The sequence below is a fragment of the Vanessa atalanta genome, chromosome 1 (genome assembly GCF_905147765.1).
Source record: "Vanessa atalanta chromosome 1, ilVanAtal1.2, whole genome shotgun sequence".
Classification (NCBI taxonomy): domain Eukaryota; kingdom Metazoa; phylum Arthropoda; class Insecta; order Lepidoptera; family Nymphalidae; genus Vanessa; species Vanessa atalanta.
The window spans coordinates 13,074,669-13,099,374 of NC_061871.1; the positions used below are offsets into that span (position 1 = coordinate 13,074,669).

Sequence of the window (24,706 nt, forward strand, 5' to 3'; positions counted from 1 at the left end):
TCGTTAGTATGCCGTACTGCAGCTGCTGACTGATTGATGCATTTTTTTAAAACTTTCTTTCTCCTAATAGGCAAAAAAATGGTTAATAAGGTAATTTGTATCTGCGAAAGATTTTAAATGCTAGTTCATTTTTTTTTTACGAATTAATCTTCTATTACTAACAAATATTTTGCTAAATTTTAAATCTATAGATTCTGCGCTTTTCTAAGAGACAAATTAGTAGCAGACTTTTGTAAGTTTTTTTGTAGTTAGTTTTTGTGTTATTGCCTTTAGCCATGAAAACGACCTATCCGACACTTATCAGCCACACATCACATGTTATTCGCTAATTGTTTTAGTGATAAACATTTTTTTTACTTATATAATCATTAAATATTGACAGACATACTTCAAGGAAGTACGTCATGTCAAAATAAAGTTGATCTAAAATATACATATTATAAAAAATTAAAAATGTTAGCCCACATTTTTAGGTCCGTCCATTGACATCATCGACTTTTTTTATTTTAAACATAGTAGGATCGTTCAAATAGACAACATTAAAATTTTTGCTCCATTGAATTGTTCTAGTATATATAAAGAAGTAAAACCACGTGATTAATTATTCTAATATAACATTTTGTCATATTATATTTCTTGTGCCGGTTCTCCTTAAGTATACAGTCTGAAGTGTTCTTCTGAAGTATTCACGTGAACCAATGTTTATGCTTCTCTATATTGAATAGAGTTTTTTGACATTGACTTTAATTAAGGTCTAGTTTAGTATTAATCTTCATTATGTTCAAATAAAAATTGATTCAAAATATAAATTAACAAAAATACTGTCGACAGACATTGTGTTTCATGTATTTTATACTAAAACCGTCTCGGAAACTCGTTGTGTATTCTGGATAGGTTTAGACGATTTTTCAGTTAGGGAACACAAAGTGGTTTCTCATTTATTAATATAGATTTATGAAATCGCCTACAAATAGTGTCGTTACTCGTTATTTTAATATTAGTTTAATACTTGTAATTAAATGATTTATAAATAATCTTAAGACTTTTAAGGTATTACTGGTTAATATTAGAATCTGTTTCCAAAAATACTACTCAAGAGATTTTGGTTGTAAAGGATAAGAAAGGTTAGGGATATTTTAATAAAAAGAGTTTTTAAAAAACATTTGTTAGTTTTGTATTTTATTTTAAAATAAATATGGCCTCCGTAATATACGAAAACGCACTAAAGTGAATTCTTAAGCTAAGAATTTACTACATACTAATATCGTAGTTTACATTCTACATCACAAAAATAAGTATTATTTATAATTTGGTTTTAAATATATCTTGTCATGATCAACATTAATGTATTAGTTACAGATCATTTGCTACAAAAATAATTTATATAATTAAACTAACCTATTGCGTTAATGAGTAAACATAATTATGTACCTTAAAAAGTACTGGGCCGACTGAATATAAATAATTATATTCTTTTATAATTATTATCTTCTAAACGCTAGTTTACTTGTAAATATAAAAGGAACTATCTCTTACTTACACAATGCTCATATTTACAAACTACACGTATTGAATACAATCCAAATCAGTCTTTCAACATTGATTCGAACAACAATTTCAATCAGTCAACGAAATATCACGTTACCAGTTCATTCAGCCACACAAATCAACCCCCCATTTTGCATCTACTAATATTATCTATATAGCGGACAACACAGACTCTCTCTGCACTCAGGAATGTATGACGCGTTTATAGACGCTGTTTTTTAATTATGATTAATTTATAAATTAACAACCATTTTGATTTGACTTGTTGCTGTTCAAATTACGTACTCTTCTTGAACCACCAGTAAGTTTCTTCTCGATCTCTTCCAAACTCTTACCCCGAGTCTCGGGTACGAAGAAAATGACGAATAATAATCCAATCACACACAATACGGCAAACAACCAGACTGTGCCGTACATGTTGATTGCGGCTATAATGTTGTGGAATGATTTAGTCACGATAAATGTGCATGTCCAGTTGAAGCCAGTTGCCATTGAAGCAGCAGTACCGCGTATTCTTGATGGTAAGATTTCTCCCAACATCAACCATGGAATGGGACCGAAACCGATGGAGAATCCCAAGACGTAGATTACAAGACAAGCCAGAGGTAACCACCCGTAGCTACTGACATCTGTTCCAACTTCTCTTACATAAAAGTATGATCCCAGAGCTACTAAGGTGACGATCATTGATACAGATGAAATGTAGAGTAGCATTTTTCTGCCGAGACGATCGATAATGGCCGTCGCGATGAACGTTGATATGAAGTTTACAATACCTATAATGATACTGCATAAGTTTTCATCGAGACTGCTACCGGCCATTTGAAATATTGTCGATGCGTAGAAAATGACTGCATTGATTCCACTTAATTGTTGAAACAGCATCAGACCAAGAGAAATTAAGACGGCCGGAAGGTATTTTCTTGAAAATAGCTGTCCGAAAGCGTTGCCAGTGGACGTAAGATCAGTTTCAGCTTGAGAACGCGTCAAATCTCTCATTTCCTTATCGATATTTATATTCTTTCCTCTCAACCATTGCAGGGCTTTTCTTGCATCTTCCGCTCGCCCTTTTGTGACATACCATCTCGGGGTCTCAGGAGTTAAAATCATCAATAAAAAGAATGGAACTGGTAAAGCAGCGCCAAGGAATGCTAGATGTGACCAATTTAAGTATGTTCCAGCAAAGAATGCTAGAAGTATACCTGTATTACCAAAAGCGGTAGGTAAAAGTCCTAAAGCTCCGCGGACTTCCGGTTGAATTGTTTCGCCGAGATAGACAGGGAATGCAAGACTTCCTATGCCAACGCATACACCACAGAGAGCTCTTCCAGCTAATACCATATAAACATTCATGGCATTCGCAATAAGCATCCAACCCAAGAAGAATGGCAATGCCGTACACATAATCGTCAAACGTCTTCCTATGTATTCAATCAGGGGACCGCCAGCAATGCCGCCCACCAGTGCAGCTAGCGGCATTAGTCCTCCAATCCAACTATTCTGTAAACAAAATTAAATATTATTATTTTCATTAATCTAAAAGTGTTCACAGGTATTTTGATTGAAAAAATTATTATATCAACGTTAATATTTAATTCTTAATTTACCTCTTCATTTGTAATAGTGAGTGTCCTGTTCATACTAGGAAGTGCTGGTGAAGTGTAGCCCGATGAAAAGCCCACAATAAGAGAGCCCATTGATACGGCAAATGCTGCGAAAATCTGTAACAAAGACATAAAAAAATTAATAATTTATCTTCAAAAAATATATAAATACTATTTTAAACAAACGCATCACCTCGAATATTTCATTTTTCGACATTATTTATATATACTTGATACTATTATATATTTAATTCTCTTTCCGGAACAAAACGTAGCAACGTTAACTTAAACCGGAAAGTTCTGAAGTTCAGTGGGCGATTCGAACTTTTATAAAGGCTTACACGGCGTGTACATAAGTATTTTTATGTCCGTAGCTTAACCTATCCCTAGTTATACAAACATTATTGTACCTACATCGAGTTACAAGAGTTTCTTCGCCTACATTCTTTTAGGAAATATTTGAACTAGAAAATTTAAAGCTTGAATAACTAAATGAGGGTTATTGACGTAGTAAATTTATGCACTGGGCATTTTTTATATTACTTGTCTTTTCAAAATAGAAATTATAATTATTTTAGAAATGTGGATATTTGTGTTTTGTTAAACTATACGAAAATTAATGTCTCAATAAAGAAACTAACCTGGGTCCATAGGTAGAGTCGCTGCGTTGTTGGTCCATAGGGTTGGGTGTCTCCATTGATTGTGTAATCAGTTTTAACTCTATTACTCTCTGTGCTTAGTTGTTTCACAAAAGGTATAGAATTGCGTAAATTTTCTTCCTTAGCGCTTTTAATTTCCATCTCCATTTTATATTTGAATTCGTTCCCTAGACTGATTTGGCGAAGCTGTTGGAAATGACGACGTGTTTTTTCGAAAGAATCTTGTTCGTCCTCACTACTGCTTTCCGTTGATACAATCTCTGGAATAGTGGCGTAGTTAGGAACAAGTGTCCCTTGAGAGCCGCAGGACGTTGCGAGAGACGTGCAAGTCGTAGATGCAGAAAGCGTGGGCTTTGATGGAACTCTTGCGTATTTCGGGCCACGGGAACGATATAATCGTTCCTCGTCCTGTTGCCCACGACGGCTTTGTTCGCTGGCTCCCTGTAACAAAACAATTAATCCAATTTTAAAATTAAGAATACGATACTCGTCTAATAATATAAATATTAATTAAATCGCCTGCAAATTTATTAGAACTCACTTATACAACTCGGTCAATAACAAATGGTCAAATAAGTTCACTAAACATTCGATACTGAATAAAACATCCGCAAACAAGTCCCATTTATTATATCCCACTATCTTATGTGCGTAAGACAGTCATAACGATAAGAATTGTAACCCTAAGGAGTCTGGGGTCAGATAGAGAAAACATTGCTTATTGACCACTTAAAGTGTCCATATGACTAAAGCATGTTCTCGATAACCTAATGATACATTTCGTGAAAAATTAAACTCCATCGCCTTGTTATAGACACGACGACATCGAAAACTATAACTTCATTCATAATATTAGCTCAACTGACAATGGTCAATTCAAATAAAACTCTCTCGATGTGCTTCGTATTGTTATATTTTATTCGTTCGATTGTTGATGTTATCGGATAGTTGTCGTACCATTATAATGAGGTTCGCCTCTTAACGTCCGTATAAACAACGTTCAAGAAAGTGTCTTTTAATTTATGAAATGTCCATACCGTATACATGAGACAAGACATTTGTTTAAATTTTTTAATCGCAGTATTATTTTTAGGTTGTTGATTTCTCTACTCACATGTTTTATTACCTGTAAATCATAATCAAAAGTGTTATAATTGTTATTGGCCACTGTTCCGCATTCGTTTAATAAGTTCACCTTAAAAAAATCAACCATAAATTTCAATATATAATATGCCGCAGATAAAAAATAAAGGATGCCAAATGTGTATTTACCTAATGTCATTTCAATAAAAAGGTCACATATCTATCATGTATTTATTTATTTGGGAAACAATTGCTTAATATGCATACAATATTAGTGATTGTTTAATTAGTGCATTATTTACTTAATACATTAAACGCTCTGGTTCATTTGTTTATTTATTTTACATTTTTTCTAGATCTTTTACGTAATTATAGTTTATGAGAAATAAGAATAATTGTCTCCTTATCAATATTAAACCTTCACTCGTTAGGGTCAAGAAAAGTAACACGTGCGTACTGCCTAGTCCGCATCACACAATAAATACCTACATTCAAGAGATTCAAGGAGTTTTTACTGTGCATTTAATTTTATTAATCTTTTTTATATATAAATACTACACAATGCATCATTTGTTATATACAATACACATGTTATGTTTTTGTTTTTTTTTCTCAAATAGCTTTTCTAATAATATCAATGGCTGCCCTTGATCTTGTAATATATCAGTATCGTAGGGTAGGACCGAGGACGCCATGCCTTGACCATAACCGTGCAGCGGGACCGTTTTATGGTCTAGTTTTGTTCCATTAGACGGAGTAAGTTTATTTTTAGCACACTTATAAGGAAAGTCCGACATATTCATTATCTCTTTTATATCGCTATTATTTATTCAGTGGCGTATATTTATTTATATATATTATAATTTTATTATAAACAACGTCAATGATTATTTATTTTTTGGTGTAAATTTTACTCTTATAGAGACAGTTTTTAATACTATAAAAGGAATTAACTTAGTTTAAAAATAGCGTCTGTATAATCCAATATACATAAATCGCTATTTCTCTGTGCCGTATGCATTTCGGGAACGAAAAATTCTCTCATATACCAACAAGGTAGAACTGTTGGCGCGCCAGTCATATGGAATAAAATTTTGCAATGCATGCTAGGCATTTGAGAATTGGATACAAAGTTAAATAAATAATAATATTTTTCATTTTGATTTATTTATCACATTACTTATTAACTAATAGGATAGATACATAATATATTCTTTATTAAACTTAGGATTGACTGGAAGAGCAACAACTAATGCCATCTAGCGAAATCCTTGTGAAACAAATTATTCTGGTTGGTTTACTACGATATATCGAGTCTTTGTTAAATGTACGTTTTCCGCAAGATAGCGCCACTATTTCATTTTATATGTTAAGTTAAAATAACTTAGATTTCAGTATTAAGCGTACTTTGTAATTTAATACAATCAACCTAAAATTATGTTTTTTTTTTATTTGATGATCCTCATTACAATGTGCTTATATCAAATTTAATTATAATAACTTCAAGTATATTAGCGCTTTTTTTGAAAATTAAATTCAGCAACAGGTCTCAAAAACAAGAGTCCGCTGTGTGACTGGACTTAAGTTTTAATGAATGCCGACCTTACAAGGTCGTTACAGCTATGACATTCTATTCCGTATAAATCGGCAAAGTTAATTCCTAATTATACTTCTTAATAGTATATAAAATTCAATATTATAAATGTCAAAAACGAATTGACGAAATTCGACAAACATTTTTCTTTATATTTCCCGCCATTCATAACAAAAACTAAAAAAAATAATATCTATTTTCGATATTCTGTTATTAATGCATAGATATACAATTGCAACATTAACAGCGAATTTAACATCCTTATTCAGTATCGATTTAAAGTATATTGTTGATGATAATGGTTGCCGGGCAACGGCTTTAAACGTTCGCCGCAGTTCTGACCGGCACACCACCGTAAATACCGCACATTAATTTCCAGAGCTTTCTGGAAAGTACTACAAAATTTTCATATAATTTTACTTCTGAAAATATTTTTCCATATAAGACCAGATGTTATTGATAAAAGAAAATCTATTTCATAATATATATTTTTTTAATTATTCATATAAAAATATACTGCGAATGATTTGCGATCGGACGCCTTATAGAAATATTCACTTACCATTTCGGTGGAGAGCTGCTTGAGATATCCCATTATCTTCCCCATTGGGTTGGGGTTATTCTTATTGAAGCTCATCTTGATCAAGTGCTTATATCAAAACACTTTAAAGTCAATTTGTGAAATTAACGTTTTTTATGTCACAAGTCCGCAACTTCACTTATTAAAGTCACATACACATATCACTAAGTTCATTAATTTGATTCAAGTCGTTTCGTTACTGGCTTCTTGCGAGCATACGAGAACGTCTATTAGGTTCGATTTGACACAGTTAACGAACCACCAGAAAATAACGCGAGTTTGTTGTGCTTGTACACTTTATTCGATAAAGTAATCGCAATCATTTAAAATAAATGTATTTCGCGCCACAATATTGCAAGGTTGAACAACATTCAGTTTTTTTTTCAAAGTTGAACAACTACAAACGTAAATGTTGGCAGCGCGTACCGTATTCTTTAGAACTCAAGTTATCTATTGAAACTTGCAGATGGCAGCGCAGAGTTTTATAGAAGGTTGGCAACGCTCGGTGCGACTGCCGCCTCCCCCGTCCCGCTCGCGCCCCCTTCGCCCCCCTTATCGTTACATTGCTTTTCCATGTGGGTGAACCTTTTTCAGTGTGAGTGCACACACACGAAAACTATCAAGACTGCACCTGAATTGAATGTTTTATATATTCAGTTCTGTTAACAGTTCAACTAATAGTTCGGTTTTGGGGATCTTTCATATAGCGCGTGATTGTGCATTTATTTTTTATAAATAATTTATTAATATAAATTGACTCTATCGTTGAAAACTATCACGCAATTTGTTATTTTATCATACAATTAAATCCAAATTATATACATAGGTAATAAATGGGAATTATAAATAATAACAGGACACTAGTTATAATATTTAAGTGCATTACATAAGGAAAAGCAGCTCGTGCTTAACTGAAGTAGTCTTAATAACAACATATTCATGTTAGCGCTATATATTAAATTAAGAATTATTTAAAGTACAGCTCAGTTAATTTCTATTCGATATTACATAAATGGATAGAACATTTTTATTACTACTATTTACTATCATTTATTATTTTAATAAAAATGTGTTGTCCTGAGTCGATAACCTTGCCTGGCCTTCAGTATAGCATACGGCAAATCGTTCCTTTTTGTTAGATAAGAATATGTTTCAGCTAGATTTTTTAGTACGTTTACATTTGATCATACTATGTTTTATATAACATATAAAGTTGAACAGTTTTCTTGAACGATGAACTTAAACGAATTGAGTAAAACTTTGCGTTAGTTATTTTACCAGTAAAATTATATTATTAAGGTTTCGAATCTAAGAACGAAGCAGGGATCGAAAACGTTAACCAATCTGCAAATATGAAAAGCGTTATGTATGTATTTTATTTGTATAGCTCTAATTTCATGGATGGAATTGATGTAATGGCGGTAAAAAAATCTGATTCGTCAAAGCGTAGTTTTTATATTCGTTTTTAAAATATTTGCATTCGATTTGAATATGTGCGATTGGTCCAGGGACTTTAAATACGTTTACGTCGTTAGATTATTAATTTCGTCCGATTTTTTGTTTAATCTGTCTCTTTAAATACTCTTAGTGTTATTTGATTCTTCTCTATATAAAGATTTCAAAGTGATATTAACTTGGGTTTTTGTTTGCTTTGCTTTATTTTGTTACATTGAAAGCAATTATAAAACTGTCAACATTTTTAATTTTAAGTACAATACTACAAAGTTGTTTTGCTCTATTTCTGGCTAAGTTATTCTGAACTTTAATAACACTCTAATAGAGTTAATGATATTCTAATTAGTCTTAATTGAAAGTTTATATGTTCTTACTATTTATATTGTATTTTTCAGACAAGACACACCCATATTTTACAGTGTCATCATAGTTATTTCGATTTGTAAAGATTAACTTGCACTTAAAATGTAAATTCAATTAATTTAGCAGTTTTTTAAATACTTTAAACAGCTTTTAAGTATTTGAATTACTGGCATTATCTATCTGTGTGATTTCTATCTGCGGTTTTATGATATAAAGATAGTATAAAAATGTGGGCGGGTCGTCTACGTCACAACGACCGCGACGCTCGCCAGACCTGTTAAACAATCTGCGTTCACTCCTTAAGTGTGTCCTTGCCTAGGGCTGCTGCTGATAGTTGGGAATACTGACATAAATATAAATATTACAAAACAATAATTAAAAAAAGTCTAATTAATAACATAAAATAAGCATTTAATAGTTGTCTGATTAAACGAACGAAAAAAGAAATATTCGATCTTATATCAATTATCTTTGAAAAACATTTATGTTAATATGACCAAGTGAAACTGTATTTATGTTTTTTTTTGCACCTAGCAACATTTCATTTACAACCCTATATTTTCGAAACTACATTCAACGAATCAGTCGACGCTGTTTGATTAGGACACATCTCGACATAAGGAATAAGCGTTGTTTCATGATAACGACTGATAAACAGTCACTAGGTAGTTTTAATGGAATTCTGACGTCACGATCAGGAAGAAAACGTAATAGTAATAATTAAATGCAATTCTTTAAGACGAAACGCGTACAGATATCTTCCTACTCTAAATGAAATCTTGATTACTTCTCACGACGCATATAATATAATACGGAAATCATGAAATTCTTTGTGTCAATGTCGTTTCATGTCGTGGGTTTAGAACTTATTGAAAATTGTTGACCACGTTGTTGATCTTGATTAAGTAAATGTGGTTTTGTTTTGTATGTACCGAGAATTCTGCGTGTCGAGTGCAAGGCTGATGCGCGTGTACTGCGTGTTCATCGTCACGCGCGCACGACACGTTGGAAATAGAGACGTGCCATGCCAAAAGCTCCGTTCGCCTGCCCCGCCTCCGAACTCGTAATGCACACATTGAAACAAGGAACATTGCGTTGGTCACGTCAAACGTTAGTGCGTCATAGACGACTCAAATCGACTCAAAACTTTGAAATATAATTTCTGTTTTTCCTGTACTATTGTCCTGTTCCTGCATTTGTATATAACATTAAATTATAGAAGAGGATGCTTTAGCTGTTACAATTACATCACTTCTATTTATTATAATTATCTATCCTTATGTAAGCGTCGTTTAACAAATTTTTGGACCTATTTCACAATTAAAAGAATAATAACGGTTTAAATTCTGATAAGAAACGGCCAGCTCTACATTTAGCTTAGCTACACGAAAAAATGGAAGGTAGACTATTTTCATATTCAGTTATTTTATTTTTTCTCCCAAGACAATGGTTTTGTTTCAAAAGTTATGATACGTCATTAATGCTCGGTGCTGGTAAAGACGTCGACACAACATACTTAAACTGAATCTTACAAACATACATTCACTGACTCACACATGCTTAAACTCCAAAAGTAAAAAACCAGTGGAATATTACTATCGCCAGTAGGCGAGTCCCGACGGAGTTCTCGAAAGTTCTTTGACGAAATGTGCAGTTCCTCGTGTGTCGCCGCCGTAATAAGCCGCTGCATTGTTAAATGATCATATCTGTAACATAAATCATTATTATTGTATTATCTTCGATGCTATCCATAAACTGATCTGTCTTGAGATTTGTTTTAACGATTCATTATCGTTTTTGACAAACGTTAATTTCTTTTTACAGAATTTTTCATATATGTTTTCGGCAAAATGATTAGAAGGGTATTACTTTAGTTTATTTGAGACAAATACGCCTTTTCTAATTATTGTTAAGGGGGTGATTGGTCAAACAATGTTGTTTCTTCTTCTATCATAACGTTAAATCAATGAGATAGAAAGAGATAAATCATTGTTTAATTAAACACCAGCTGTACAACGTTGGTTACTAGCTATTTTTACGACATATTCATTTATATCTTACTTAATATTATTAATACGAAAGTTTGAAACAGCTAAACGGATCTAATTGAAGTTTGGCATAGGAATAGATTATAGTTTGGAACAGAACAGAACAACTTTAACCCGGAAAAATGTAAATAATCCTACACGAGCTCCCCACCCCTTCCTACACGCGGGCGGATAGCTAATTTTAAAATCTTTTATTACGCTTTTATAGGGGAATATTTTTGCATATAATTTATAATTTCGTAAATAATAACGTCACAGTTTTGGTTTATTTCCGAGACGCTGCGATAAAAGATAATTTATTATCATATTAATGTGCAGATGCTTATGTGTCACGCGTCTCACTTAAACAGGAGTGTCTTATCTTATCAATGAATACAGATAAAATACTGATTAAAAATTTCCACTTGAGAGGAAATAAAAATTACAACACACCACACTACCGTTACGTACTCTATGAACAATGTATAAGTACGGTTTTTGCTTGGTTATTCACTTTGTGGCTAGAGAATGCAATAACAGCTTTAAAAAAAAGACCAAAAATATATACGTAAGTATAAATGAAATATAAAGCTGGTGAAAAAAAATATCAAAAACAGTGCTATTGAATTTAAGAAATCGTACAATAAATAAACACCTGATTGTGAAAAGAAATGTAAAGTAAAAAGTTATTATTTGTTTCAAATTATTTGGGTTTTTGATTTTTAAAAGAACATATTTTTTTTCTAGGTTAAAACATTAATAATATTAGTATAATAGTTTTATTTTTCCTATATTATATAATATTTCAAAAATCCAAATGTTTTTGCAATGTAACGTTCAAAATTAAGTTAAAAAGAACACTCAATATCAAAACCAAAATCCAAATATTGTATTAAATTTTTATGGTTGGTTATAGGGTTTATTTTTATTTTTTTAGATCGCGTCCGCCAGTTTTAGAATTTATTATCTTTTGTGTCAGCAAGCTTACACCTGCATCTGTAGAATCGTTTCTGTAAGATTAATAGAGAATAATTTTACTATCCTCAATCCATCCAAAACTCAAATTCAAAGCCCAATGAAGGTGACCTCCATTGGGTATTGAATTTTCTAAAAACTGTTTACAGCGATAGTCTCATGGTGAACTACCCAATTTTATGATTGAACCTCAATTTCTGACGAATTAAAATGATACTCCACTGAACACCACTTAGCAGATTTCTAAGTGTCTGTCATGAAAATTATGCGTACATTTTGACCCTGTAAAAATATATAAGTTTGATTTGAACCTGCAAGATTCTGTTAAGGTTCTAACCAGTGGATCAAAAAGTCTCGATGGTCCTCATATTTATGACACATAGAACGTTAATTTGTACGTCTCAAACTAGCCAAGACGATGTATGGCCCGAGAGTCGGTCAAGGCATTTTTGTATTAAATTGATTTCGTATATAAATAACACCTAGGTAAATGTTTAGTTATACATAGTTACAAATGTAAACAGTCATTGAAAAATAACTAGTACTTTGTATTTGAAATCATCTGTTTAAAACCGGAAAGTATATCATTAGTAATTTTATTATATATATTTACACCTGAGTGTGTGTGGAGGGATATGAGATGGATTGATGTGAACGATAAGATGACGAATATTAGAGGAGACTGGAAGGTAAAGGCATGCTGCACCGACACCAGATAGATTGGGACACGGGCAGGGAAAACAAAGAAATTAAACAAATAAAATTAAGTGTGAGGTATATGAAATGTTATAAAGGTTAGGAGGGGTATGTGGAGCTCGCCGGCGCTGAAGGTGCCGCAATTATTAAAATGACGATTGATGTGTGAGAGTAGGTATATATTGATTTGCATTTCAAACTTCACCGCAGAATGTTGTATTTTAAACGTCATCTTACTAACAAAATTAAATATCCGATAGTTTGGATGAACCGGATGTTTGTTACTCAATCACGCCAGAACGGATGAAAGGCTGATCTGAATGAAATTAGCGATCGAAGCCGCGGGTGGAAACTAGTACTAGTACTTATATACATCCCAAATTTTATTCCTGACCATAACATTTCTGGAAGGCAAGTCACATATGGTCTTTCTTATAAAAGTGTTCAAGCGGTGTTTATTTGTACACTGATTTATCTCTAAGCACTGTTTTGGGCGTCGGAATTAGAAAACAGATTTTTTTAAACCATTATAAACAACATTTATAGGTAACTGCAATATCGGCCGTCTTAAGTATTTCAAGCGCCAGTTTTCGATCTTCCCTCGCCACAAAAGAGATTTCTAAGAGCCCTTCTAAAGCACCACAAGACAGACATGAATATTAATATCGATTTTTTACAGCAATCACTGAGTAGCAGAATAATTTTCTATCATTTAAATAGTTCGGTAACGTCCATAGTGTAGGTATATGACGTCAGGTAGAGTTGGCTGTAGATTCTCAGGTGTCAATGTCCGTCCTTACATATTCTTAGGTACGCTTACATAAGCTGGAAGGTCAAACAGCATCATTTAACAAAACTCGTAATTGGTATTGCACAGTCAGTTTGACCATGAAATTATAACGCGTTTTTTAAATGTTAATTCTCTAGAACCGATGTGGCCTGTGACTTCAATTCGTGAATCCTAAACGAATATCGCGGATTTAATAACGCGCAATAACAAATTAGCGGTGAATTTGCTTACAATTAATATCGTGATCGAAGTTAATGTCGTTAGGAAACCTGCATGTTTCAAATTAAATTCTGACACATGTCACATCTATAAGCTTCAAACGATCTTAAAACGAGGCCTCCAGCTTTCGAATGTTTATTTGCTAACTGCTTAACGGTACATTTTTATATTATCCGTTCATAAATCCTAACTGATATTATAATTGCGAACGTTAGTTTGTTTGCTTCATGTCTTAACTCCTCAACGGATCAGCATGAAATTATTTACACAGAGCATGTCTTAGGTGCAGAGAAAGACATAGGGTACTTAACATCTGTCACAAGCCGCCCCCTCCCTTTACACGCGGGTAAATTCGCGCCGGGGAACTAGTAAGAAATGAAAGTATAGTTAAATTTATTTGTTTATCATTCCATTATTTCTCAACTTTTTACATATTCGCTTGTATGAAATTAGGTCTGAATGCTCTTTTTAAAATTATCGATAAACACGATAAGTTGAATCAATATTGTCGAATTATTCTTGTGATAGCGTTTTTTACGATCGTAAATATTTATTGACCGATTTTGTTATTGCTTGACGTAATGAAATGCAAACTGTTATCATTATCAGTTAATAAAATTAAACACGAATTTGATGTTAATTAAAAAATTTAAGGCCTTCAAATGATATTGACGCGATGCGCTTTGCTGTAACCGGTAATATGACATGGAAGCGGTTAAGTTATTTCTGAAACATTTTATATTTAGTAATTCTACTATGACGCTGTTTTTATATCTGAGACTTATATTAAATTAGCTGATCTGCGGCTTTTTCCGCGCGTAATTTATAAATCTTTACCTATAGAACACAAGCCATCACCCCCATTGTGCGCCCTCGTGGGGTGAATTGAAAAAGTAAACTATGTACCACCCGCAAGCTCCCCGGTGTTGCAGATATCTATGGGCGGCGATAGTCACTTTACATCAGGCGAACCTCCTCATTTGGCTCATTTGGCACCTATAAAATAAAAAAATAAAAAATGTCTTTCCCCGGGACTCTGCTTCATACCAAATTTCATCTAAATCGATTCAGCGATTTAAGCGTGAAGTGGTAACAGACAGAGTTACATTCGAATTTATAATATTAGTAAAATATAATACTAAAATCATTCAACTATTTTAACAGGATGTATGGGTAATTATTTCATCTTTTTTTTTTTACGTTTTGCTTAAGAACTTTCGGCCTGACTTATAATCGATGCATATCTGGTGTTTAGTTAAAAACTGTTTTATCTCTTTCTGACATTATTTGATATTACATTGGAAAGTGGGACACAGCATTACTTTACTAATCACGTATTATAAGTAAAGTAGCTCGTTTTTAAATAATTTATATTCAAACCTACGTCTACTGTATTGTAATGCTTTCCTAATTACCCTAAATATACATATATTCGTCATATTTTTAATTTCAGCAATTCTTATATATTAGATATATGTTCGTGAGATGAATATTATATTTGTCTAAGAACACCGATGATTAAAAGTGATGCTTTCGTGATCTGATATCTATACGGTTCGCCTATAAATTCGGTTTAAGTCACAAGCAACGCTGTTTTTTTTCTTTCGAATGACAAATCAGTGATGTCAGAAAGAGCCAAATAATAATTTATAAGTAAGGTCGTTAGTTTTATTTGTTTTGTTTTTACATTCATCCCATTATATTTCTTAATATAAATTAAACATTACATGATCAATTTTCAATACATCAGCTTAATGGCATTCTTCAAATTACAAATGCTATATACGGGCGACATGAAATACCTTATTGAAAATTCTGTCGCACACACACACATACAACATGCCCCACAATCGTGCACAATATAGGACGTGCAATTACAAGAATAAATTATTTTTTTAATTTAATACTACAACGCTTTATCCTTCTTATAAACTTTTAACATGGAAATAGATTAAGGAGTTCGTTTCTTTAAATTATTTAGAATAGATCTTTATTTGTAAACACCACAATGCAGAGAAGACACGCACACAAACAAAGGCATTTTTTTTATTTAAGAGCAATTTAAAAAAAGAATCTTATTCGTCCATAAAACATTTTGGTGTACACGCAAGAGACGTACATGCTTGCCCCTTTAATTCGATTCATAAGCTTAGAATTATGGATGCGCCAAGGTTTAAATGGAAAAGTACTGGTTGAAATGTGCACAAGCCAACGGTGTGGCAAAGCTGCAGGTGTCACCAACATTTTCTGGTATTATTAAATGTATAACCGATTGAAAACATTTTTTTCCAATTTACTCTCTCTAAGTTTTAAAATCAATATTGTTTCCATGAGAATTAATAACCCAAACAAAACATATTATTGGAAAATATTGTTCCTACTCCTTATTAGCTGAAATTTATTCAAATGATTTCAACGTTTGTTAACAATAGTGTGTGGTTAATACAAATTTAGGAGTTGATGTAATCATAGGTATCTGTAAAAATAATTGACTATCATTGTTTATGTTTTCAGTAAGGTTTGATACAACTGACGAGCCTGAATAATTCTCAAACACAAACATGTATTCCTCACACAATTACAACATTTTACAGTGTGTACAGTGCACACACACACATGTTGCGTGTATATGTATTTAGGTGCATGTTCTTGTGTGAAAGTATAAATTGTGGTTCCTTCGATATTTAATTTACTCGAACCAAATTGTCTCAATGCGTGTACAAGGCAAAAACAATTTCATTTGTGACATTAATAATTTAATCCAAACAAGCTTACTATGACATCCATTTGCATAATGACGTCGTTTAAATCTAGAGCAATTCAACCAGCTTATTCATTTTTGTAGAACATTTTTTTGATACATGCCTAAAATGTCCTATCTCAAGATGATAAAATTGCATTTATAAATGGAAAATTAAAAAAAAATGAGCTATAAAATACAAGTAACATTTTTGACATATTCTACACAATGTTCTGGTGCATTCACTCGCTATAAAAATAAATACATGGTGACGGCGCGGTATAATATTTTATTCTATTAATAAACGTTCTAGATCAATCACCTTGTGCTTGCATTCAAGACGGGCCATAGACATAAAGATTGGACTCAGCCGTGGCCTTACAAAATCAAACATTTTCTAGAAAGAGACAAAGCTACCGTTCTATAGTGACCCAAGACGAAAGCCTGTCACGTGGATAAAATCATAAGTCTAGAAATAGACAATCACTGACCGCAGGATCGTTCTGTCTTCCTCGCACTTTACCGTCCGTATTTAGTTAAATATTTGCCGACGTGCGGCCGACGGATGCTTCAGCAAAACTGTAAGGCTTAACTAATTCAAATATTTCACATTTACGAAATTATTTTCATCATCGCCTGCATTGTTTGACTGTGATATACATAGTTTGTTATATTCCCTTTTAAACCATAAAAATACAATGTGTTTGTTTATTCATGTGATATTTCCTTTATTATTGGGTATTGGGGGCATGACTCGTATGCCTTGACGGTAAACGGCATGACACTCTTATGCTGTTATGACCCCCCTCCCTCCCTTCATTGCCTTCGCCACTCATTTCCATGTAATATATATTTATTCTATTTACGAAAAATCTGTTTTGTTATTTATTATTAATCCGTATTTATTTATTAGATTGAATAAAGTAATTCTTACAATAATCATAAATTTCGATATTACACAACAGACGGGCGTCTAGTCACGGCTACATCATTTTTTTGATGGTATTAACAGTCCGGAAATTATTTAAGTACATAGTTAAAATCACACACCCATAAACTCACCTTCACACATACACACAACATCGTACATACACACTTACATTTCATATCGGTATCAATATAATAAAACAATCTAATGTTGTTTAAAGAGCAAATTGTAGTTTTAGAATGACGTCAATTACTTAAAATATACTCGTTATTGCTATAGGTATTGGTATTGTGCGTAAATATTTGGAAATACACTTAGAAGGTTCCATACATTTCGTAAAAACGAAACGAAAAAAACTCTGATACGGCTAATTTTTCGTGTCAACATATTTGTTAAAACGTGCATCCTCGTTGGCTCTATATATATTCAGAATCAGAAATTCAAAGACACTAGCGATGTGAAAGTAATGTCGGTCCTGATTCCTGACCCCTTGGGCGATTGTCGTCTCTACTCCTACACAAACTTCAACGGAAGATAATATTAGTAATAGCTTTAAAGCAGGCATTTGTTGTTACTGCCTTTCTTTTTTTTAATTTTCCTTGGCTTTGATAAATACATTGTATTTTTTAAAGTGTTCTGTATAAACAAAAAAGAGGTGTGTACATCTTCGGCGTAATAAAAATAGGTTTTAATGCAAATAATAAATTGAATTAAAATTATAATGGATATTACATACATTTATAATTTCAATTTGTATATAATATACATTGTGAAATAATATAAGTTGTGAAGTTGTGTATGTAGACAAATTAATTGGTAGTTCAACTTCATCGTGTAGTTTTTATGTCATTTTCATAACACGCCGAAAGAAGAATACGTAACTTCAATGAAATATATATTAGTGTTTGTTTAATTATTTAATCTGTACATGAATTGTAGAATATTAAATATTGAAACTACTGGTGTTCATATTATGTACAATCATTAGAAATAGAAAACTACCTATGTATGACATTTTTTACAATACGTAATCTTCAAGATTTATAAAAACATACCTTGTGGTTTACTTTCGCTTTCTAGGCGTAAAAAGCACTTTGTTGACATATGTAAAAATATCTATTGACATATTATATGTCTATAAGGTTTTCTATAAGTTTATTTAGATTTTTCGATTTAGATTTACAAATATCAAATGCAGTTGATACGATATTTATTTCATATATTTTTCTATTATGAAGGTGCTTTTTAAAAAGTGTAGAGTTAATGCTTATTGACTTCTAAGTAGGATATATTACATACATATATAATTTTATTTAACTTACATAATTGTATTTTTAGATGTTCAAAAAAGTAACTACTAAGTTTCATGCCGGTTTTTCTCGGTAGAATCTACATTCCGAACCGGTGGTAGCTTCACTTAATATAGTTTGTTAAATGACGATTCAAAAGTGCTTGTAAATGCCTACTTGAATATAGTGTTTGATTCTCTGTTATTTTTCGCATTTTCTCTTGCAATAGTTTATTTAAAATAAATACACATTTGATACATAAAAAAATTAATGTATGATATTTCTAGACTATTTCCTGCGTTCAAAAACAAACAAAAAATGTTTGACGAATGTTTTGCGCCAATCATAAAACACCGGACGGTGTTTTCGGATACCTCAAAATAAACGTATGCGGTATGACGATGTATTGGTTCATTTAGCGATGTGTACAATGTTAGTAATATGCTTAAATAACTGTCTTTTTATCTTCTACTTTCAATATTATTGATGTAAAACATTTATGCCGTCACAGCATATGCCGTAAGATTCTCTTATGCCACCACTCCCTTGTGGGTGACGTACGTATGTATGTGACATTGTGACACGTATGCTATTCTTTGTTGCTATATATTTTTATAAAAAATTTATTGACATTTTTTACAATTATTGTATATTTTTTCTAAAAGATGTTGATTAACAAACCAAACGAACGTACAATAAACAGAAAAAAATCTTACTGTCGAAATGATATTTCGTTTTATTATGTCAGGATACGACAGTAGGCATGGAAGTAAAGTTCCTGAAATATTTTGTGTTTGTTATTAGGAATCAGTAGTTCAATTCAGAATGTTAATGTATGAAGTAAGATATTCCAAGTCTCCTGTAAATTAGGAGTCGCTCAGGGTTAAATCTTGGGCCATTTCTGTTCCTCATTTTTATAAATGACTTGGCTTATATTTTAGGTAATTAAAATGGTATAGTCTACTATTTAATTTTCCTTAGTATGTATTTGTCATAAGACTGTAGCATTTGCGGTTAAGAAAATAATAATATTAACCGACTTGGACCGGGCTCACTTGGTATATTTTATTTACTTCCTCAGTACAATGTCGTTTGGTATTGTACAGTTGAGTATAATGCAACAGATATCGATACGATCTTTGTTTTGCATAAAAGAGCTTATAACCTTCGACCTAACCTTTTATTAAGGTGTCGATTTAAGGAAATATAATTAAGAATTGTCGCTTCTTAACATTATATAGCTATATCTGTGTATCAATTTAAAATTATTCGAGTAAAGTGTCGTACGCATTTATTGCAGGAAAAAACATAAAATTGTTATTTATGTTTACTAACTGTACGCTATATAATACAACTCCTGCACCTGAACTCAAATAAGCGTTGAAAATGTTTAAAATGGGCAAAAAAATCTTAAAGAACATTTATAGATAATAAAATCATCATCATAAAATGGAACGTATTTTCAGACCGTTTCAAATAATATTATTAGTGAACAATAATTGTAAAAATTAAATTTAGTTTTTTCAGAATCAGTATTAGTTTTAATTCATTTTTTTTTTTCAATTATAACTCTATATTTGGCTTATTCAGATACATTATATATATATATAAAATCCAAATAAACATTTGACAGCAAATTGACGCGATACCATTGGTCGAGAGCTTGATTAATCTATGATATTCACTATGGATTTGCGAAAAAATGACGTTTTGAACTTCGACGAAACTGTTATCAGAATTTTGGAAGTAAAATTAAAGTGAAAATAAGCAGTTAAGTGTAATAGTGTTGTATTAAAAATAAAGATATTTTAATCATAAACTCATAGCACAATATAGCTGAGTTATTAGCGAATCGCATGAAATACATAAATATTATTTATCTTTATCTTTATTTATCTTTATCTTTATTTATTATTTATCTTTTTTCCTTCCATTGGAATAGGCTATATGTATTATTATTTACTTGCACAATTTATGCAAAGACATAATACCAGTTGAACAGAGAATAATTATATTATGATGAAAAATATACAAAACAAGCGATCCGCCCCGGCTTCGCACGAGTGTAATTTATTAATAAAGAAAATGAGAAGTGCTCTTAGCAAGGAAATATTTAATGGCAGCTCCACACGATCATTGGTCTGGTCTGTCACTGGCAAAAAGTATTTATTTATTTTATAAGTTTTATTTATTATTTTAAATAGATATGTTATAAATGAGAAACATGAATACAAATTTTATTGTGATACATAGATAAAATTGTAACTGCCAACGTTAACATTTTATTGATACAGTTTAAGAGAACTAACATAATTGCCTAAATAAGGATTAATTATTAATTGAAGAAAATGTTTTGCAAATAACATATAGGTTTGAATATTTTTTAAGACTCCTAAGGTTAATCCAGCGTTAGCCATTCGAAAACTTGCATAGAACATCTCGTAAGTAATTCAATATCGCTGTGAATCTATAAATAAAATTAATGTGTTATTTAAATCACCTGTTTTTCCTCGACTCGAAGATATTTTTAATTCATACCCCTATTGCAAAAATAATTGTAGAATTGATGCAGGCGATAGTAATTACCGCGGCTTTTGAAGGTCGTCGCCCTTAGTTGTTGTACATAAGTACTGTCTCTGGGTCACGGGCGTTAATTTAAACCGCTTATTACCGGTTTTAGTTTTTACTTTCAGACTTAAGATAAACTTAAAGAAACGTTACTTATTCGTTCCCTTATAACCAAATAATAATAAGATATATAAAAATATAGATAGATATTCAGTATAGATCACTTAATAATTATTATTACAATTAAAAAAATACCGTGATATTATAAAAGCTTGCCCGTTTTCACATATATAAAAGTTAGAGGATTTACTTATGGATAATTATAATTTCATTAGTAGGTACTACCATTATCGAGGCACACGACTGCCCCAAATATAATATATAAACGAAATGTTTAATAACAGTAAATGTATAGCATTACTAAATTTAGTTTGATAAGAATTAGCCGTGTAATGAAGAAGTTGCTTAATGTATACCGGCACCAATTTCACTGTACCATACATTTTTAAGATCATAGATCATAGATGTAACTGTAACATGGGGTAGACAGATTATAGAAATCTCTTGTACAAATCTTTCTTCCCCATATTACAGTTTTAGTCGCAAAATAAACGGCACGCCTATAAATATATCGCAAGCTTCCTTTCGTTTCTTACAGCTTGTTTATGTGAAAGTTACTTATCGACGAAAAAATATATAAAATAATAAAATTACTTATATTATTTGTCTTACAATAATGATAATTTATGTTTTTAATATGATAATAATTTCAAATTAGTTTCGCGTGATATATAATTATGTATATATTTAAACACTTTATAATATACACATATAATTGTAGAATACACATAATTGTCATATCGACATGTTCGTATTGCATTTCTGCATCAACAATATTGTTTACGAAATGCATAATGCACATTTAAACAACTTAACGATGTTTACAGCAATCTTAAGTAAAGTTTTTAATTAGGAATTAAATTATTGTTTAAATAATACGCAGTAGAATATAATATGAGTGTTAGTTCTCGCGTAGTTAACTATTAAAGTGGAATTTTTATAACGCAACGCTGTCTTGTCTTTCGTGACTGATATCGCATTGTATATTTCAGAATAATTCGACGCAAATGTCATATTTGCATTTTATGTATTCATATATAACAAATATATAGTGGCTTCAATTATTGTATTCTAAATGCAAACAAATAAAGCCTGTATGAATATTTGCTCCATTATCTATGTTTCTGTTTAATAATTAAATAATATTCATATTAAATATATGATCACAGGATTGGTTTATAGAATGCATGATATTCTTCTCAATTTAGACTGGTAGATCTTGAGTGTAGCGCGTCCTTATGAATCCGTATTAAAACTAAGAAAAAAAAGACATCGAATCCTCTGACTTTGTAGTAAAAATTATAATATAAAATTTAAATAAAAAATAATCAATTTCAAATATTTTCTTTTTGAAGATTTTTTCCTTGTCTTTTTGAGGTCGTTTAATTAGTTTATGATTTAGAAAATACATAAAGACGCATGGCAGACATTTCGTTGGATTACAAGCAATATGAAAGACCAATGAACATTTTCTTTGTCTCGGCTTGCTTCTAAATTTCCTTTTGATAATTTTTCAATACCTGAATAAATTTGTTCATCTGAAATTTCACCTGAAGTTCTCGTGAAATTACGTAATAGTCAGATCACAATCATTATATTACATATTATTACAAGTATTTTATAAGTATTGGTTTGATCCACTATTTATAACAATTTGCTCAAAATTTAAAAATGTCTCATATTTATTATACCCATATAATATGTATAAATTCTAAAAAAAAGTGCATTCCTATGTTTAATATAAATTTTACTATTTATATTATTTTGTTCACAGACGCCTGTCTAAGATGCCAAGGCGAGAGCAAAAAGGACTCGTACGGCAAGCAAGATTGCGTGGTTGTCTGGGGCGAGTGTAACCACAGCTTCCACTTTTGCTGCATGTCGCTCTGGGTAAAACAAAATAACCGTTGTCCATTGTGTCAGCAGGAGTGGTCCATTCAACGGATGGGCAAATAAAAATTGTCCATTGTGAAAAACAAATAATCTCCAATTATAAGCATGCTCCATATTAATTTGTCTCGTACATTGTAAATATTTTTTTTGTATTACAAATTAACTGATCAATAAACCACTATATTTAAAAGTAATGTTTTTTTATTAAGGCAGTAGAATGACTTAATGTTTAAAATAGACAAGTATTTACACTCGCGAAGTCTAGAAAAACCTTGCTTGTAGATGAGGACCGAGGTTACTCACTTATGTGGAACTAAAAATAGCAGGGTTCTGCATTACACGTGGTACGTACATCATCAATCTGCTGACGACGGTTTGTTAAACTATGTTACTCGATAACAATATAATGACTACAAGACATACATTCCTATTAGATCACGATAAATTAAACAAATTATGATTGACTTTATGTACCCAGCTTATTATACATGTAACATACTGGCAAACATGTAAAGCTATTTATGATTATAGGATAATTTACTAAAAACACGAGTAAGGTGTATATATAAGTTCAAAATCATATTGGATGGAAATATTTTAAAAAAATATACACCAGTTAAAGTAGTCTTTGAATAACTTTCTATGTCGAGCTACGGGTCATCTACATTTTGGGTAAAAAAATTGTTTTATGACCTACATTTTTGGTGTTGAATTTCAAACAGATTCATTTTTTGGATCTTTTTTATGATAAAGGTAAGCGAGCGGACAAACGTACCATCTAATGGTAAATCACCAACAATAATTAATGCGCCACCACCCTTGAAAAGTAAGATGTAATGTTCCTTGTGCCTGTAGTTTCACGAGCTCACCGTTTAAACCGAAACACAACAAAACTAAGTACTGCTGTTTGGCGATAGATTAGCTTACCTACCCAAGCGAGCTTGTACAAAGCCCTACCACCAATACCTCTTCTCTTTGGAATAAGTTTATTATACTCCTTATCTAAGAACTAAGACTGCTACTTTGAGATTTTTAATCTGGTTGTACCGGTCGTTTATTTTAAAAATATTTAAGACAATTAATAATAATTTGTCATTTTTTAAAGTGTTCTGATCTGAAGATAACATTGTTTTGCATGCCATCCATTTCTTTAAAAATAGCGACAGATTGTGACGCGGTGAAAGACTATTTGGAAATGTCAAATATTGGCCATTCAAGAACATTTGATAAGATTTACAATATTTAAAAAGTAACCTTATGGCTAGTAACATTAAAATACGAAATAGATTAACAGATTTTATACGGTAAGTTGTTGTGTAATTTTAAATTTATAATCAGAATAAAATTACATAAATGAATATGAAGAATTTCGGCCACTCTGGTGAATAAACCTTCCAGTCCGTATTGGAGCAGCGTTGTGGAATGTTTCTGTCTCCACGCTGTAGTTTGGAGTTTTCCAAACATTCTTAAAAGGAGAGGAGGTTTTAGGCCAGCAACGGAACATTACCTTAGTCAAATCATTTGTTAAATGGGGCAACTGCTTTTATAAGTCTGTGTGTTCAGAAACTGAATAGG

At 31.6% G+C, this 24,706-nt stretch overlaps 2 protein-coding genes across 2 annotated transcripts in view; one reads left to right on the forward strand and one right to left on the reverse strand.

The window, feature by feature from the left end:
* The window catches only part of LOC125067902 (RING-box protein 2), a 31,837-nt gene extending 8,522 nt beyond the window's left edge, over positions 1-23,315 (forward strand). The window contains exon 2 of the mRNA XM_047676800.1: positions 23,013-23,315. Within this exon, the coding sequence (XP_047532756.1) occupies positions 23,013-23,194 (182 nt within the window). The 3' untranslated portion in view covers positions 23,195-23,315. The remainder of the gene's footprint in view (positions 1-23,012) is intronic.
* LOC125067883 (facilitated trehalose transporter Tret1-like) lies at positions 1,171-7,509 on the reverse strand. Its single transcript, XM_047676781.1, has 4 exons — positions 7,051-7,509; positions 3,794-4,252; positions 3,156-3,269; positions 1,171-3,048 (listed from the first exon to the last, which is right to left on the reverse strand). Exons 1-4 carry the CDS (start codon positions 7,123-7,125, stop codon positions 1,789-1,791), a joined length of 1,908 nt encoding a protein of 635 aa, XP_047532737.1. The 5' UTR covers positions 7,126-7,509; the 3' UTR covers positions 1,171-1,788.
* Positions 23,316-24,706: the final 1,391 nt, after the last annotated feature.

What these genes read in the sequence shown, in the direction of transcription:
- LOC125067883 (XM_047676781.1), bottom strand. Translation starts at nt 7,125, where the DNA reads ATGAGCTTCAATAAGAATAACCCCAACCCAATGGGGAAGATAATGGGA. An exon ending in GACTCTACCTATGGACCCAG is followed by an intron (nt 3,270 to 3,793) that starts GTTAGTTTCTTT and finishes TCTTTGTTACAG; the next exon opens with ATTTTCGCAGCATTTGCCGT. An exon ending in TCACTATTACAAATGAAGAG is followed by an intron (nt 3,049 to 3,155) that starts GTAAATTAAGAA and finishes TTTTGTTTACAG; the next exon opens with AATAGTTGGATTGGAGGACT.